Source organism: Chionomys nivalis, chromosome 7 (assembly GCF_950005125.1).
Source record: "Chionomys nivalis chromosome 7, mChiNiv1.1, whole genome shotgun sequence".
Taxonomy (NCBI): domain Eukaryota; kingdom Metazoa; phylum Chordata; class Mammalia; order Rodentia; family Cricetidae; genus Chionomys; species Chionomys nivalis.
In genome coordinates this window covers 4321230-4336128 of record NC_080092.1, presented here as the reverse complement: position 1 = coordinate 4336128, position 14899 = coordinate 4321230, and the positions used below count along the sequence as shown (strand labels likewise).

At 51.4% G+C, this 14899-nt stretch overlaps 1 protein-coding gene across 1 annotated transcript; it reads right to left on the bottom strand.

The window, feature by feature from the left end:
• Positions 1 to 1572: 1572 nt before the first annotated feature.
• On the bottom strand, positions 1573 to 13880 carry Dexi (Dexi homolog). Its single transcript, XM_057776821.1, has 2 exons — positions 13068 to 13880; positions 1573 to 2156 (listed from the first exon to the last, which is right to left on the bottom strand). Exon 1 carries the CDS (start codon positions 13473 to 13475, stop codon positions 13188 to 13190), a length of 288 nt encoding a protein of 95 aa, XP_057632804.1. The 5' UTR covers positions 13476 to 13880; the 3' UTR covers positions 1573 to 2156; positions 13068 to 13187.
• Between the last annotated feature and the right edge of the window lie 1019 nt (positions 13881 to 14899).

Here is a 14899-nt window from a genome sequence, read left to right as displayed (position 1 = left end):
GATTCTCTGTCTCTCATCCCCCTGTACCGTACCCACTCTTGATCTCAACAATCTCTTTTGTTGTCTGCCTGTCTAGGATGTGAGCTCTGGGGGAGCAGGGGTTTTCTCTGCTGTGATCACCCTTCTGCCCTCTACACCCAGTCAAGTGTCTGTACACAGTAGGTGCTCAGTAAGTGTGGGATGGATGACTAATCCTCAGTACCAGTTCACTTAGTCACTGTGTGGCTGTGCACTGAGGACACATGCGTGAACAAGATGCTCAAGGCTCCAGTGTTGGAAGCCTCGCATCTTAGAGCAGCCAACTGCGTCTGGCCAGGCTGTGCCCTGCACAAGGCTCCTGGACAGTGGATACACGGCATTGTACACCACTGGAGCCTGGGGTGGAAACACACCAGTTTAGAGGATAGTCTCCTGGTGATTAGCATGGTGTCGTCTCGAGGGGTTGGTAAGTGTAGTTCCCGTTAGAAACTTGGTATTTATAAAGGAGTTAACGTAGCAGCTTGGCCTGTGACCCCTCTGAAGGATCTTTGTGGGTATGGGGCACACTGTGCTAAAATAGGTTGCCAGTCCACTTGTGATGTGAGAAGCAGTTCTGGGAGAACTGGCAGGCTGTTCATGCAGTACACTTTCAATCCAAGGCCCTCCTCAGCCCTCGACTTCCCTCCAGGTCTCTCTCCTAGAGAGTATGTCTCTCTTCCTGTTGTATATGACTGTCCTTAGAGCCAAAAACCTGCCATCTTGGGGAATTATGCTGCACCCTGTTGCATGACAGATTATCCTGTCGTGGAGAGGTGGGGTGTCATCACTGCCACCTGCTGTGTGCCATGCTGCCCTAACTGCACATGGCTGCAGGGAGGAGCTGAAGCTATGCTCTAGACTAGAGAAGACTAGGGGAAAAGACTCCATTTTTTTTTTTTTTTTTTGTGGGTTTTGGAGACAAAGTCTAATACAGCTCAGGATGACCTTGAACTTCTGATCTTCCTGCTTTCATTTTTGAACTTCTGATTCTTGTATCTCTGCCTCTGGATTGCTGGGATTATAAGCACATACATGTTTTTATGTGGCCCTGGGGCCCAGGGTTTTGTGCAAGCCAGGTAAGTATTCTAGGAAGCGAATTCCATTCCTAGCCTCTTTCCCATTCTTTAATTTTTAAGGTAAGGTCTCACCGCGTAGCCCTGGCTGGCTCGGAACCCACTCTTTGGACCTGGTTAGACTGGAACTCATAGATATCTACCTCCTCTGCTTCCTGAGTGCTGGGATTAAATGTGTGCACCACTACACCCAGTTCCTCCCTCGTTGTTCATGGAGGTGTATCATATGTTCCATGTGTGGGACTCAGGCCCAAGTTCTCCAGAGTCCCCCAGCTTTCCCCACCATAACTCAGGCTTTCAGAAGGTGGGAGGAGGTGGCCTCTCTAGAGTGAGTTCCCTAGTACCTCCTGTATCTCCAGACTGGGTCATCTGCCTTTTTTGCCAATCATAATGTCAGTCATAATGTATACACCCTTTCCAAAATTAAAAACAAAGCAAGCAAGCAAAAACCAGCAATCAGACAAGGCAAAGAGTTGGAGTTGCTTGCATTTTTTTAATGAAATAAGTCAGCCTCTAAGTATTGCTTTTACAGGTTTATGGAAATCCAGTATCTACACCACTCACACTTTCCACACCACTCACACTTCCAAAAATAGATTTCTAGCCAGAGACAGCCTTCTCCAGTGCGGCAGCTCAGTTCTGTCAACCTGGAGAGGTTAAGCCCCGCCCTAGACCCTGGCGCATCCTTCTTCAGAGGGACTCCCTGAAACTGTGAATAACATCAACAGTCTTGGGTCTGACGCTGGAGGGAGCAGCCTAAGTAGGAGTCTGTTTGCATCCCACTCAGCTCTCGCGTCCTTTCCAGAGGTTAAGTGGGGGTGGCAGGTGCAGTCGGGGGTGAAGTGCAGAAAGGTGACCTCTGGCTGGGTTCCTGTAAACATCCATCACGAAGCTGGAGAGTCAAGCCTGATCCAGAACGTCTGAGAACTGGGTGGTAGGTGAGGTCTTTGGAGCCCTTCTCCTTCCTGTAGGGCCTGGCAACTCTCCCATCTTGGCACTGGGTCCCCACCTCTCCTGGCATACTCCTGGGCTGGGGCAGGACCCTGGCTGTTGGCACGAGCAGGCCTAATCAAGAAGACAAAGGACAGTCATCAACAGAGCCACTGCACCACTGGCCTGGGGATGCATCTCTGGGGCACGGAAGCCAGGCTCTGGTCCTTCAGGTCTAGGACTCTCCAGAAGCCCCATGCTCAGGCTACACTGTTTTTTTTTCCCTCTCTTTTTCCTGAGCAAGCATTCTACCAACTGAGTTGCTTTTATTCCAAGTTCTTATTAGAGAATTTGCTTCCCTTCTGAGATCTTGGGGAACCAGGGCAGTTTTCCAATGGAGAAGAGGGCTGCCCAGGTGATCAGAAGGGAGAGAGAGATGCTGGGGCAGGAGGAGAAGGCTATGAGGGAGGTCAAGCAGGGGTAGCTGAACAAGCTCCAGGGATTGGGCAGTGCCTCCCACCTCACCCAGAAAGCACTGTGCTTACAGGAAGGCTCACTCAATGCAGCCTGCCAACTCTATCCCCTCTTGGCTCCTCTGCCCATGACACAGCATCACTTGTAAGTCTTGGCCCTGTCTCCTCCAATCCTGAGACCCATGTTTAGTTGTCGCCAGCATCTCTCCAATGGTGAGGTGCCCAGGTTCCCTGTCCTTTCAGCCCCCTCAGATTCTTCCCTCTGCAAACACCACTGGTCATCAGTAGGATGCTCACTGTATGTGAAGCACACAGTGTGTACAGATGAATGGCATCAAGGGCCGTGTGGGGCTACCACGGGCATCACGTATTTACCAGTAGCTCTGCTGCCAACCAGTAGCACCTCCAGCTGGTAGCACCTCTAGTCACTGCTAAAACTGTCGCCCCCTATTTCCAAGAGCCACTAAGCAGGTATAACCATTTCCACCAGGAGCTGTGCCTGTGCCCATCTTATAGGTTACAAAACAGAGGCTCAGAGCACGGTGAGTTGCCTGCAGTTGCACAAGTAGGGCAGGCAGAGCTGGCATGCACTGGTAACAAATGGGGACAATCACAATCTGGGTGCCACCACACTCAGCGCTCTTGTCATGTGACTTACCCCTTCCTTCCACATACTTTCCCCAGCCCTGGGTGCCCTGGTCCTGCTCCCAGAGAACGCCTGGCCTAGCTGTAAGAACAGGATTGCTACTGCCTCCCACAGCAAGCTGCCTCCCGCCAGGGACTGCCAGGAAGATAGTGGAGCACTTCCCCCATCCCCCAGTACCTGAGGTGCCATGAGGCACGTCCTATGCCCATTCTGGCTTCTGAGCAAGACTGAGCCCCAGACTACAATCGTAGCCTGCTCAGTGCCCATCTGCTCCACCTTGCTGACCTCACTTCCACCTCCACGTGGAGTTCCTACGATCTCCTCCCTAATAAGCACTTGGGCGCATGGTTGTCTCCACCCTTGTTATCCACCCACGAGTTGGTGTTGTTCCGTCTTTTAGGCATCAAGGCCCGGAAAGCATAAGACACTTGTTGAGAGATGCTCCGCTCAGAAGTCCTGAAATCTGCCCAGGTGTGCCCTGGTCCTGTGATTCTAGCACTAGGAAGCTAAGGCCAGAGAATGGCAGGTTAGAGGCCAACCTGGGCTACAGAGCAAGGACTGAGTGAGTTTGAGGCCAGGCTGGGCCATATAGTATGAGCCTGTTTCCACAAACCAGCACATGCTGTTATTACCAGCTGCTGTTCAGTCTTTACATACCAGTGTGCTACAGGCTGGGCCCCAAGCTAGAAGAAGGCGCCATGCACTGTGTTGAGTCGTGAGCAGCTTCAGCTTGGAGTAGTCCTCCCAACGAAGGGACAAGGCTGTGGGCATGGATGGAGGTCCACACAGGGCTGTGCCACACAGGAAGGCACCCAAGGGGAGATGGGCTTAACTGTCTCCTCATTCTGAACAGGGTGGGGGTGGAAGCCATAGGCTGAAGTTTCTCCCTTCCTCCGCCAGACTCATCTACTAAAGGCCAGCTGAGGACACCGCCATGGCTCAGGAGCCTTCCCTAGTTCCCACTGACCCTCTCCACCCCCCGAGACACGGCCTGTATGCCTTTGGCCTCCTCCCAGCTGCCTACAGAACCTGTGGAGAGCAGGGCCACAGCTACAAAGACTTTCTGAGACTCCTGTCCCATCACACCAGGGCCCACCTGGAGCTGTTCTTTCAGCTCTTCCCTCCGAGGAACCCTGGGGGGAGACACAGTGCAGCTGAAAGACTTCCTGTTTAGAAACCGGAAGCAGTCTTTTACTGAGATTCACCCTCCTCGATGCCTACTGCAGGGATGCCCAGTCAGGTGGGAGGAGTCAGAGTCACCCAGGAGGCCTCACACGGTCCCAGCAGCTGCTGGTCTGACTGAGCCTGCTGTCACAGGAGCTCTGTCCCTGTACCCACTCCTTGCCATAGGTTTTAGCAGATACTGCTGACTTCCGGGACATCTGCTGAGTCTCTCAGTTATAGCCAATGATGACAGGTGCCTGTTCACACAAGTTCCTCTCCTTTCAAAGCATTTTTTTTTTAACACTTAAAAGCCAATTTAAGGACTGGAGAGATGGTTCAGCGGTTAAGAGCACTTGCGTCTCTTGCAGAGCATGCAGGTCCTGCTCCCAAAGCCCACATGGTACTTCACAACTACCTAACTTCAGTTCCAGAGAATCCAGCGCCTTCTTCTGGCCTCATGGTCTCCTACACGACATGACTCAAACAGGAACATTCGCATAATAAACAGATCATTTTAAAACTTGATTTAAAGAAAACAACTATATAAAGAATAATTCTGGGGCCAGCAAGGTGGCTCAGCTGATAAAGGAACTTGCCAGAAAGCCTGGCCTCCTGAGTCTAACTCCCAGCCCCCACATAGTGGAAGGAAAACAACTTCTGCCAGTTTTCCTCTGACCTATGCAGCACGGCACGCGCATGCCCACCCCTGCACACACAAGTACATGTAAGCAGTGACAGCTGAGCTGGCAGGCAGGAAGAACAGAAATCAGCCTTCGTGGGGCTACGGGCTTGGGACTTCTCTAAAGACAGCCTTCTCGAAAGCCCCTGGGCATCCCTCTTTCTTCACACGTCCAAAGGCTTTGCTGAAATCTGGGATCTCTGTGCTGGAGGCAGACTGTGTAGCAGGAGGCCATCTGGCTCATGACCAAGGGTGTGGTAGCAATCTGGTCACCTCCCTGGCAGCTGCAAGGACAGAAGGGGAGAGAAGCTTCCTGTGTCCACATGGGCCAATCCCTGATAAGAACCAGCTTCTTGGGCCTGAATTCCAATCCCACACACTGGCTGTGAGTGGTCATCACCACGGGCCATCTACAGTATTGTCTGCAGCGGTCCCCGACTCCCCTGCTTTGCCTGCCCAGCAGCTCCTAAAGCTTGTCACACATCACCTGGACATTAGTTATTTAGGCAAGTTGAGTATCTCCTCTCTAGAATGCCCGGACCAGAGTGTTTTGGATTCTGTGATATTCGAGTACAGTAATGAGATGCCCTGGGAAACTGATGCAGCCTAAAATGGCTTTCATCTCCCTGCCGTGGCCCTAGTATGAAGGTGGGAGGATAACTCTCATGAGCCTGGTCTCTCCTTCCACACCATGTGCGTCCTGGGGCTCAAACTCCAGTCACGAGCTTGGCAGCAAGTGCCTCTCCCTGCCGAGCCATCTCACAAGCCTCAAACAATGTAGTTTTGGCATCTCTCTCTTTTTTTTTTCTCTCCCCAAGACAGAGTTTCACTGTGTAGCTTGGGTTGGACTAGCACTCAGATGCTGAAATTAGAGGTACTAGCCACTTCACCTGGCACAATTCAAGAGTGTTTTTATTGTTGTTTTGATATGGGGTCTCACTACACAGTCATTGGTTAGCCTCAAATTCAGGATCCTCTTGCTTCATGCTCCTGTGTTTTGGAATTAATGGCATGTGCCACCATAACTAGAAGTCTCAAGGGAAATGTTTATATCATTACTATGGGAAAGAAAATAGTACTTGTCATAACAAAGGTAATGTAGTAACGCTAAAGACACAGAGAGGAAGCCACTCATCTGCCTCCGTGCCTGGAGCCTCTGCTCCAGGAAGGGAAAAGCAGGAAGGTAAGGGTACCATGAGCCTGACTCCTCTGGTACCTTAAAGGGACTCCTCCAAGCCAGCACCTCACTTCAGAAACTCTGGGCAAGTGGGAATGGCTTGAGGGCCAACGCGCTACCTCATAGCTGGGCATCTCAGGCGAGTCACTGAACCTCCCAAGCCTCAGTTTCCCTATCTAATGAACCCTTCCCAGACAACATCACAAGGTGACGCTCAGGGGAAGCTATGAAGATGTGGGAGGGGCACCCAGTTCTAACCTCCCAGTCAAGCTTCCTACCAGCCAGGAAGCCCAGGAAGGCCTTCCTTTTGGGACCGGGGATGATAGCTGCAAGGGTACCAGCATCAGTTGACACTCAGTGGGCACGGAGCATCATCACCCCCAGGCTGTTTCACAGGCAATCCACAATAATGCTCTCTACTGGTTACTGTGCCAGAAGAGCAAGGAATCCCAGGAAAGGGGGAAATTTTCTGGGGTTAGGGGTCCCCTGGGTCTAACATCCCACATAGTGCTGCATACAACTATACACCAGTCACCAATCCACTGAATTACTGCATGCCCCCAAGCAGGTAACATTATTCCCATTTCACAGAGAAGGAAACTGAGGCATGGGGGAGGTGATGTCACTTGTCTAAGATGTTGGGTGAACTGGGACTTAAACCCCAAATGTGATTACAAAAGCTCTAGGAAACAATTTCAGGGGGTCACATGAGCTGGCTGGAACCGCCACACCTCTACAGCAAGCACACATTGCTCTGCAGCTCTTGGTAAAGCCATACTACATCACAGAAAGAGTCTCAGTCTGGTGCCAGGAACGTTTATCTGGTAGTAGTATTCCAACACATAAAGCCGGCCTAGCCTCTGCCATCGCTGGCTTTCCTTCTCGACCAGAAGCTAATGACTCGGGCACTTATTTTCATCTATGCCGGGTGAGAGTGGCTTCCTTCTCCAGTGACAGATCCACTGAACCTGGGGTGAGCCTGGGGGTGCACCTCTGTAGTAGGGTGTGTGGTTAGGATGTGTGAGCACTGGGTTGGATCAGCAGAAACACCTAAAAACAAGTAAAATTAAGTCCAGAGGGCCTGGAGCTGTAGTTCGGTTGGTAGCTTGCTTTCTGAGTATCCACACAGAACTGGATCCCATCCCAGTGCCACATAAACTGGGCGCTGTGGTGCACATCTTTAGAACAGAACAGGCGTAGTGACCCAGGACTAAAATCCCAGCACTTGGGAGGTAGAAGCAGCAAGATAAGAAGTCCAAGGGCATCCTTGGCTAGTGAGTAGAAAGCCAACCTGAACTACCTGATTCAAACAAAAACAAATAAAAAGTCCACATAAAAGAGACTTAAAAAGCAAAACAAAACAAATGAAGCGCTAAAACTGGTATTATTAAGTAAACTTAAACTATGAAAGGAAAAGCAGTAACTCAACAGTGGAAGGCCCGGATGACATCACCAGGATTAACAGGACCGGCAGCAATACGACAGGTGATGTGTGCCTCTCAAAGCACTGCACTGAGGACATACTCTCTGTCGCCTTCCTGCTAAGACCACATCACTTGAATGGCATCCAGAGTATGGACACCTGACAACCCCAGGCAGAAACAGCCCACAATGCCAGACTGGCCTCTTGAAAAGTGCCAGTGTCACCAAGAGAGGCCAGCCCAGAATAAGAAAGCAGTGGCCTCAGACCCCACATGTTTATTGTTAAAGGACATCCCTGGGACAGATAGCAATATGTGAATAAAGCCATGATCAGCATGCTCTGAGGGCTGGATCCCTGTTGCATTTTCTGACTCCAGCCAGGCGTGGTGGTACCCACCTGTAATCCCAGTGCTCGGAGGTAGAGCAGGGGTTCAGGAGTCGTAGGTCAGTCTTGGGTACAGAAGCAGCCCATCTCAAAAACAACGTTTTGCTGTTTTTTGACAGATACCAAGTACATCCTTGTTTTAGGAAGTTATAGAGCAAAATATTCAGGACCAAAGGAACATGTCCGCAGGCACTCTGAAATGTTTCGGACATGACTGTGCACATGAGTACGCGTGTATTCATGTGCATGAAGCGTGTATTCATGTGCATGAATGCGTAGTCACAGAAGAATGCGAGCTTGCATCGAGCACATGGGCAGGATATCAGCTGACAGGCTCTGGTGAGGGAGCACAGGAGTTCTTTAGACTTTTCTGGAAACTTTGCTATAAGGGTGGAACTTTTAAATTTTTCTAAAAGGTTTTTGGATGAATTCAGGAAAAAAGGTACAAGCATGTAGAAAAGATGGGCCTGGAGAGGCTGCGAGCTGGTACTGAAGGGGGCATGAGACACAGGTCCTCACGGAGGCTCTTCTGCTCCCCGGGGGCCACTGTGCAGGAGACACTGCTGTCTTATTTGGCCTTGTTCTCTGGGACCCTCACTTTCTGGTCTTCGGTTTCTTTATTTGCAAGGCTGGATTAAGTCAGAAGCCATGAGGCAGGCAAGATCCTGAGTTTGAGGCTAGCTGGAGCTACCAAGTGAGACCCTGTCTCAAAAAATAAAAGAAAGAAAAGGCTGTCTCTTTGAATGTGATATTCGTTTCCCAAATGCAGCTGGTGCTCTCTGAAGGTCCAGGATGAAGGCAGCAGTAATATCTGAAAGAAGTCCACCTGTTTTTCATCAAGCTACACAGATCCCAAGACTGGGAAGAGGGTGTAATGTAGGCTTTGCTTTTCTGGCTGGAATCTCCAGCCTGTGTTAACTCAGAGCCAAGGGCATGGGGCCATTGGATTCACACTGTATTCTCAGCTGGCCTGGAGTTTTTTTATTCCCAAAGAGATGGCCAGAACTGTTATAGAACTATGACCAGGGAGCCCTCTGGGTGTCTCGCGGCAGACCAGGGCATGCACCTGCCACCCACACCTCTAGATCCTCTTGTCTACACAACAGCCTCCTTCCTGTTGGCCCTCACCCTGACCAAGCAGCACAGGCTACCTGTGGGTCTCCCACAGCTGGAATCTGAGTATATGGGTGACCCCATGGGAATGACCGGTGTCCTGATTGGACAGTGGCATGCGCAGCTGGGCATTCTGCTGATAGCACAGGGTACAGCCTGGCAGAGAAGGCCAAGAAAGCAGTCAGTCAGATGAAGGAGTCAGTCACCCCATTCCACAGTCACACTTGACAACAACCCCAGTCCCTCTTCCACCGCATCTCAGGGGCCACGGACAGTCCAGTCGACAGCAACCACCCGTTAGGACTCTGAAATAACCAACCAGGCTAAGCTGCCTCTCTAACCTAACAGACAAGTTGTCAGCACCCCCCCCCCCCAACACACACACCTAAGGCTCCCAGACATGCACCCAATCTTCTCCCCCAGTAAGCAAGGAGCTCCATCCCCTACTCCCCTGGGCCACACTGAACACTCTAGAAACTGCTCTCCACAACTTCAGAACCAGTGCCCTCGGGACTATGGGCATGAGGAAGAGTCTCTAGGGCCCAGAAAGGCAGGGAGAACAGGTAGGTGTGTGTGTACCAATGGGCATGTTCCCTGAGCTCATGCAGCTGGTACTTTTGCTAGCCACGGGCCATAAATATTAATGCACAAGGCAGGTGAAGGCAGTTAGCTCCAGATTGCACCTACCTGTCAGTAACAGAGGCTGTTCATGGGCCAGTTACCATACAAGGGGGTCTAACTCTTCGTCCTCTCAACAAGGTAAATTTTCATTATCCCTATTTCATAGAAGAGGCCACTAATGTAGAGTTAAATGGCATTCCCAAACTGTGGCTAGGCCTGCAACTTAAGTCTAGAAAATCTGAATTTAGAGTTACTACTCTTAACCTTGACTCGACATTGACTCCTCAAATAAGTGCTCAATAAAGGTATGAGAAGATGAATTACATGTGTAGACACAAGACAAGAAGGACCCAGTGAGGAAAAGTGGGCGTCCTTCTTCATGCTGACACTGCCTGGCATGTCCTGTGTCCATGCCCTTTGTTAGAGTTTCCTGTCATGGCTTGTTAGAACATGTCATGTGTGCAGGAGTGGGAAAAAGCACACTTGGTCTGGGGACTCCCCTGCTGATAGAAGGGGCCAGGAGTGAAGCTGGGTCACTGTCCTCCAGGCTGCTACCAGTCACCCCTCCAGCATCCTTTGGGTCTGGCCTTTCTGGCCTGGGACCAAGGTCTTCTAGCTTGCATTGGGGGACATATAGCATAGTGTGTGGGTTTCATTAGTCTCCAGCCCTGGATGTGGGATCCTCTATATTCTTTATGCTCCCTACCCCCAGGGTCAGGCAAGAAAGTCCCAAAGGAATGTTTCTTGGTGTTTCTGCTCAAACAGCATTTGCTGAAAAATATGTCAAAGCATTTGGGCTTTGGATTTCAGCTTAGAATATGCCAATGTTTTCATTTGGAAGCAGCAGTGTTTCTGTTGATATAGTAAGAAGATAAAATAAGACATTTTTTCACCAAGTTTGACTGTCTGATAGTCTACTTGGCTCAGGGACAGAGGTGCAGCTTAGGATCACGGGCACAGTCTAGACTCTGTGAAGAAAAGAAGGACCAATGCTTGTCGAATGACCACATGAGTGGACACACAGAGGAGCTAGAGCCAGGAAGGGCACCTGGTCTTTACTCCGGTTCTGAATGGATCCCGGAGATCCCGCCTCTGTTAGGTGTTCCCAGTACATGCATGGTCTTCACTAACCTCATCCTGTCCAATCCCCTGTCCCGCTGGACAGACAGCTAACAGCCTCCTCACTGGTCTCATCCTGTCCAATCCCCTGTCTCAGCTGGACAGACAGCTAACAGCCTCCTCACTGGCCTCATCCTGTCCAATCCCATCACCGCTGGACAGACAGCTAACAGCCTCCTCACTGGCCTCATCCTGTCCAATCCCCCATCACCGCTTGACAGAGTTAGCAGCCTCCTCACTGGCCTCATCCTATCCAATCCCCCATCACCGCTTGACAGAGTTAGCAGCCTCCTCACTGGCTTCCTTGCTCTTACTCTTGCCCTTGCATTCTGCCCATGGCTGCCAGTCGCCTTCAGAGAACCCGAGACAGATGGACTGTGTCATGCCCTCCTAGGACCATCGCGATGTTAACTGCTTTTGGCCATGGCGTCTCAGGGCTACCATTGACCTCTTTTGCTTCTGTGTCTCCAGCCTCTTTTCCAGCTGCTGAATGAGCCGGCCCTCTCCTATCTCAAGGTGTGGGCATTAGCAATTCCCTCTGCGCAGACTGCTTTTCTCCAGAGCTCTCTGACTAGCTCTATCAATTTGGGGCTCAGTTCATATTTTCATCTCTTCAGAGAGGCCGTCTCTGACCCTCTAACTAAAGTAGCCCATGCCGACTCTGCTCTCGTGGTCACTCCTCAGAGAGCATCTGCCAGAGGTCAGGCGCTGGGCAAACAGCAGCGAACACAGCAGCAGAGCCCCTAAACTGCTCACTGCATTTCTGAGTGCCCACTCGTGTTCCTCATCGAAGGCCTGTGTGCCAGGTTCCATCTGTCTTTGCTCATCAAGTACTCAACAAATAGGCATTTGCTCAATGAAAGCATGGATGTCGGGCTGACAGGAATGCGGAGCAGAGCAGTGGGCACATGCCCTGCCTTGTGCTTGGCTCCTGTGACAATGTCACTAGCCTTAGCCAAAGAGCTCTTCAAAGATACCTTGCTTTGCCCCCAAATAGCTCCTGTTTACTGTGCATTATTTCTACAACCGACAGTGTTCTCCAAACTCCACCACCGGAACCCTGATCCTGAAGTAATGGTGTTGGGAGTGATTAGGTCATGAGGGTGGATCGAAGTCCTGGGCCTGCAGTGACGCTGTTGGGGTGATTAGGTCACAAGGGTGGAGCCCTCTCATAGGATTAGTGCCCTTTGGAAAACTATGAGAATGATGTTTGCAGTCTGAGCCATGGTATTCTGGAATAGTATCCCAAACTAAAAAACCCTCTTATGGCAGAGTTGGCAATCAGGTAACACAGGAGCCTCCCTGGGTGAGTGACATTAGTGTCTGTTATCTAAAAGGAGCCCCTGCCCACCAATTTCATAGGACCCTTCATTGCCACTCAGGTTCTGTGGCCTGCCAAATTCCAGTGTTACCCAGCTATAAGGCAATGCCTGCCCTATTGCTGGACCCAACAGCTTGCTTGGCACAAATGTTCTCTTTCACATAGCCCAGCTGTCCCCTGTGCTTGGGAGACTTTGCCAGTCTCACTCCTCCCTGGATTCACATTACTCTACCTCTAGCTACGACAAAGCTTCTGGCAGAAGCTCAAAGGCAGGTCTTTAGTGCAAACCATCCTGTGGTTCCTTCTGCTGACCCTACTGTCCCTGAAGGCCTTGCAAATACTGCAGACAAAGCCAGCTGCAGCTCAGAACTGCCTGCCTGTTCCATAGAGGCAGTCTATGAAACGGACAGCCTCTGCAGATCTGAGCTAGGGATCAATCCAGGAGCTCTGAAACCTGACTCCAAATACAGCAGCAGACACACTGCCAAAAGGAAGTGCAGCGTTCTTTGCTGAAGGTTTCTGTTCTGCCGGCCTTGGCCTGAGGTCCCTGAGTTTAACTAGTCTCTCAGGAAGTCACAGGACCAAACTGACCAGTGCCTCTTATGACAGCAGTCTATCCTTCTAGGACAAGGGAGAATTCCCCATACCCCAAGGCCAGCAACAAGACAGGTTTATACTAGGGGAGAGCAGCTCCACCTCAAATCTTTTTGCACAAGTTATGGGGGCAAATTGCAAGATTACTCCAAACGATAATGTAGATCCTGGGTCCCTTTCATTGGGGGGAAATCTCTCCAGACTCCACTATTCCTAGCATTCGAGTTAGACCCAGAGGAGAAATCAGAGGCCTGGGGAAAGGATTTTAGTCTGCCCTGAGGACACCACCTTCTCCCTCCCCCGCAATATATCCCCATCTCAAGGGCACTTACGGGCCTCTTCCTGGGGTCCCATTCCGGTCCAGATGGTGCCCCCAACTAGTGGCAGTGGCATGATATGGACAGCTGGCCCAGGCCAAGAGTTGCGGGTGGTGGAGGGCAAGTGTGGGGACCTTACTCCAAATATCCATCAAAGACGTCGAGCTCCGAATCGGCATCATAGAGGCCAGAGCCAGGGTCGGAGAGTACGCCGAGGTCCACCAGCGCCTGGTCCAAGTCCTCGGGCAGGAAGACGAGGCCCACGTTGAGGACGATGTATTCCATGAGGAAGGCGTAGTAGAGGATCAGCACATTGACGAAAAACAGGCCCACGTAGAACATAGAGGGCAGCAGCGGTGGCTGCACGTAGGAGACCAGGGGGCCCAGAGCGTCCAGGTGGGCTGCGACGCGGGCACAGGGCATGCAGGGGCTGGTGGTGGGGGCAGCGGCCGGGCGGTCCCAGCGACCTCAGCCGCTGCGGCGCCCGGGCGGCCGGCGAGGAGGCAGTTCGGCCATTCAGGGGGCGCCCCGGGGCTCGGTGGCGGCAGCGCTGGGCCCCGGGCGGCCACGGAAGACGTTCCTTGACCTCCGAGATGCTCGGGACCGGGTCACGGCGACCCGGAATCGGGATGCGGGCCACACGGGCCGCTCACCCCTCAGGGTCCCCTTAGAAGCGGCCAGGGGCTCGCTCGGTGCGCCGCGCTCGCGCAGCCCCGCCGCAGCTCAAAGTCGAGGCCGGATCCCCAGGGTCGTCTCCCCCCCAGCCTCTTCTGAAGCCGGGTCCGCAGCCCCGCAGGCTCACGGCCCGTCGCTACGACCGCCGCGTAGCTATGCAGCTTCCCAGCACCTCCTACCCAGAGGCTTTGCGTTCATTGGCTAGTCGCATGCTCACGCCCATTTATTGGCTAACTCAATGCTCCACCCTCATTGGCTTGATTTGTCCGGGGGGGGGCGGGGGGAGGTGGTACTTTTTGCTCCGCCCCATGGGAGGTGCACCAGTCTCTAAATTGCTCTCCTGAAGTTGGCGCTCCCTAACCTTTGCTTAGGTATTGTGCCTCACCTCTTTGGAACTCAGTTTCCCCATTTTAAATGAAGCCAGGTAGAGAAGGGATGCCGGCAGTTCCACCAAAAATCTTAGGTAGTTCCAAGGTGCTTTCTTTTCACGGTAGAGTAAAAAAAATCAGTACCTCTTACTACATTATAGGCTTCCATGATTCCCAAATGGAGAGTACCACAGGCAGGTCAAATCTTCTGCCATATGGTTGCTTGTTGTTTCTTTTTACTTTGTAGTCCATGTTTAAAAAAAAAATACTGTTTTTTTTTAATACAATTACTTAGTATGCTAAGTAATTGTAAACGTCTGCTCAGATTCCTCTGTCAAGACAACCCCTGTGCCTCCTTAGGAGGATGAGTTTGCCAAAGGTGCCTTCCAACAAAGTTTAAACAGCTGGGGATCAAAACCAAGGTCTTGTGTGTGCAAGATGCAGACAAGAGCTACATATTCAGTTCTTGATAAAACAAACAAACAAACCAACACTGAAAAACGAGCTCCCTGTGTAGCTTCTGACTGGCCTGAAATGGCTATAGACCAAGTTGGCCTGAAACTCACAGCGTTCCACCTGCCTTTGCCTGCTGAGTCTGGGATTAAGGCCTCTGCCACCACCTATCCCCAGCTCTTAATAGCTCTTTAATCTAAGGTCACACTTAGCTTCATAGGCACTGGACAAGGCAATGCATTATGCATTCTTTTTCCCAGACGAGAAAACCAAGTCCCAGAGTAATGGATCTTTAAAGCTGCTGAGCTGGGGACATTTTTCCCTGGGGTCAGAACCTGCTCATGTTCTTTC

What these genes read in the sequence shown, in the direction of transcription:
- Dexi (XM_057776821.1), bottom strand. Translation starts at nt 13,475, where the DNA reads ATGCCCTGTGCCCGCGTCGCAGCCCACCTGGACGCTCTGGGCCCCCTG.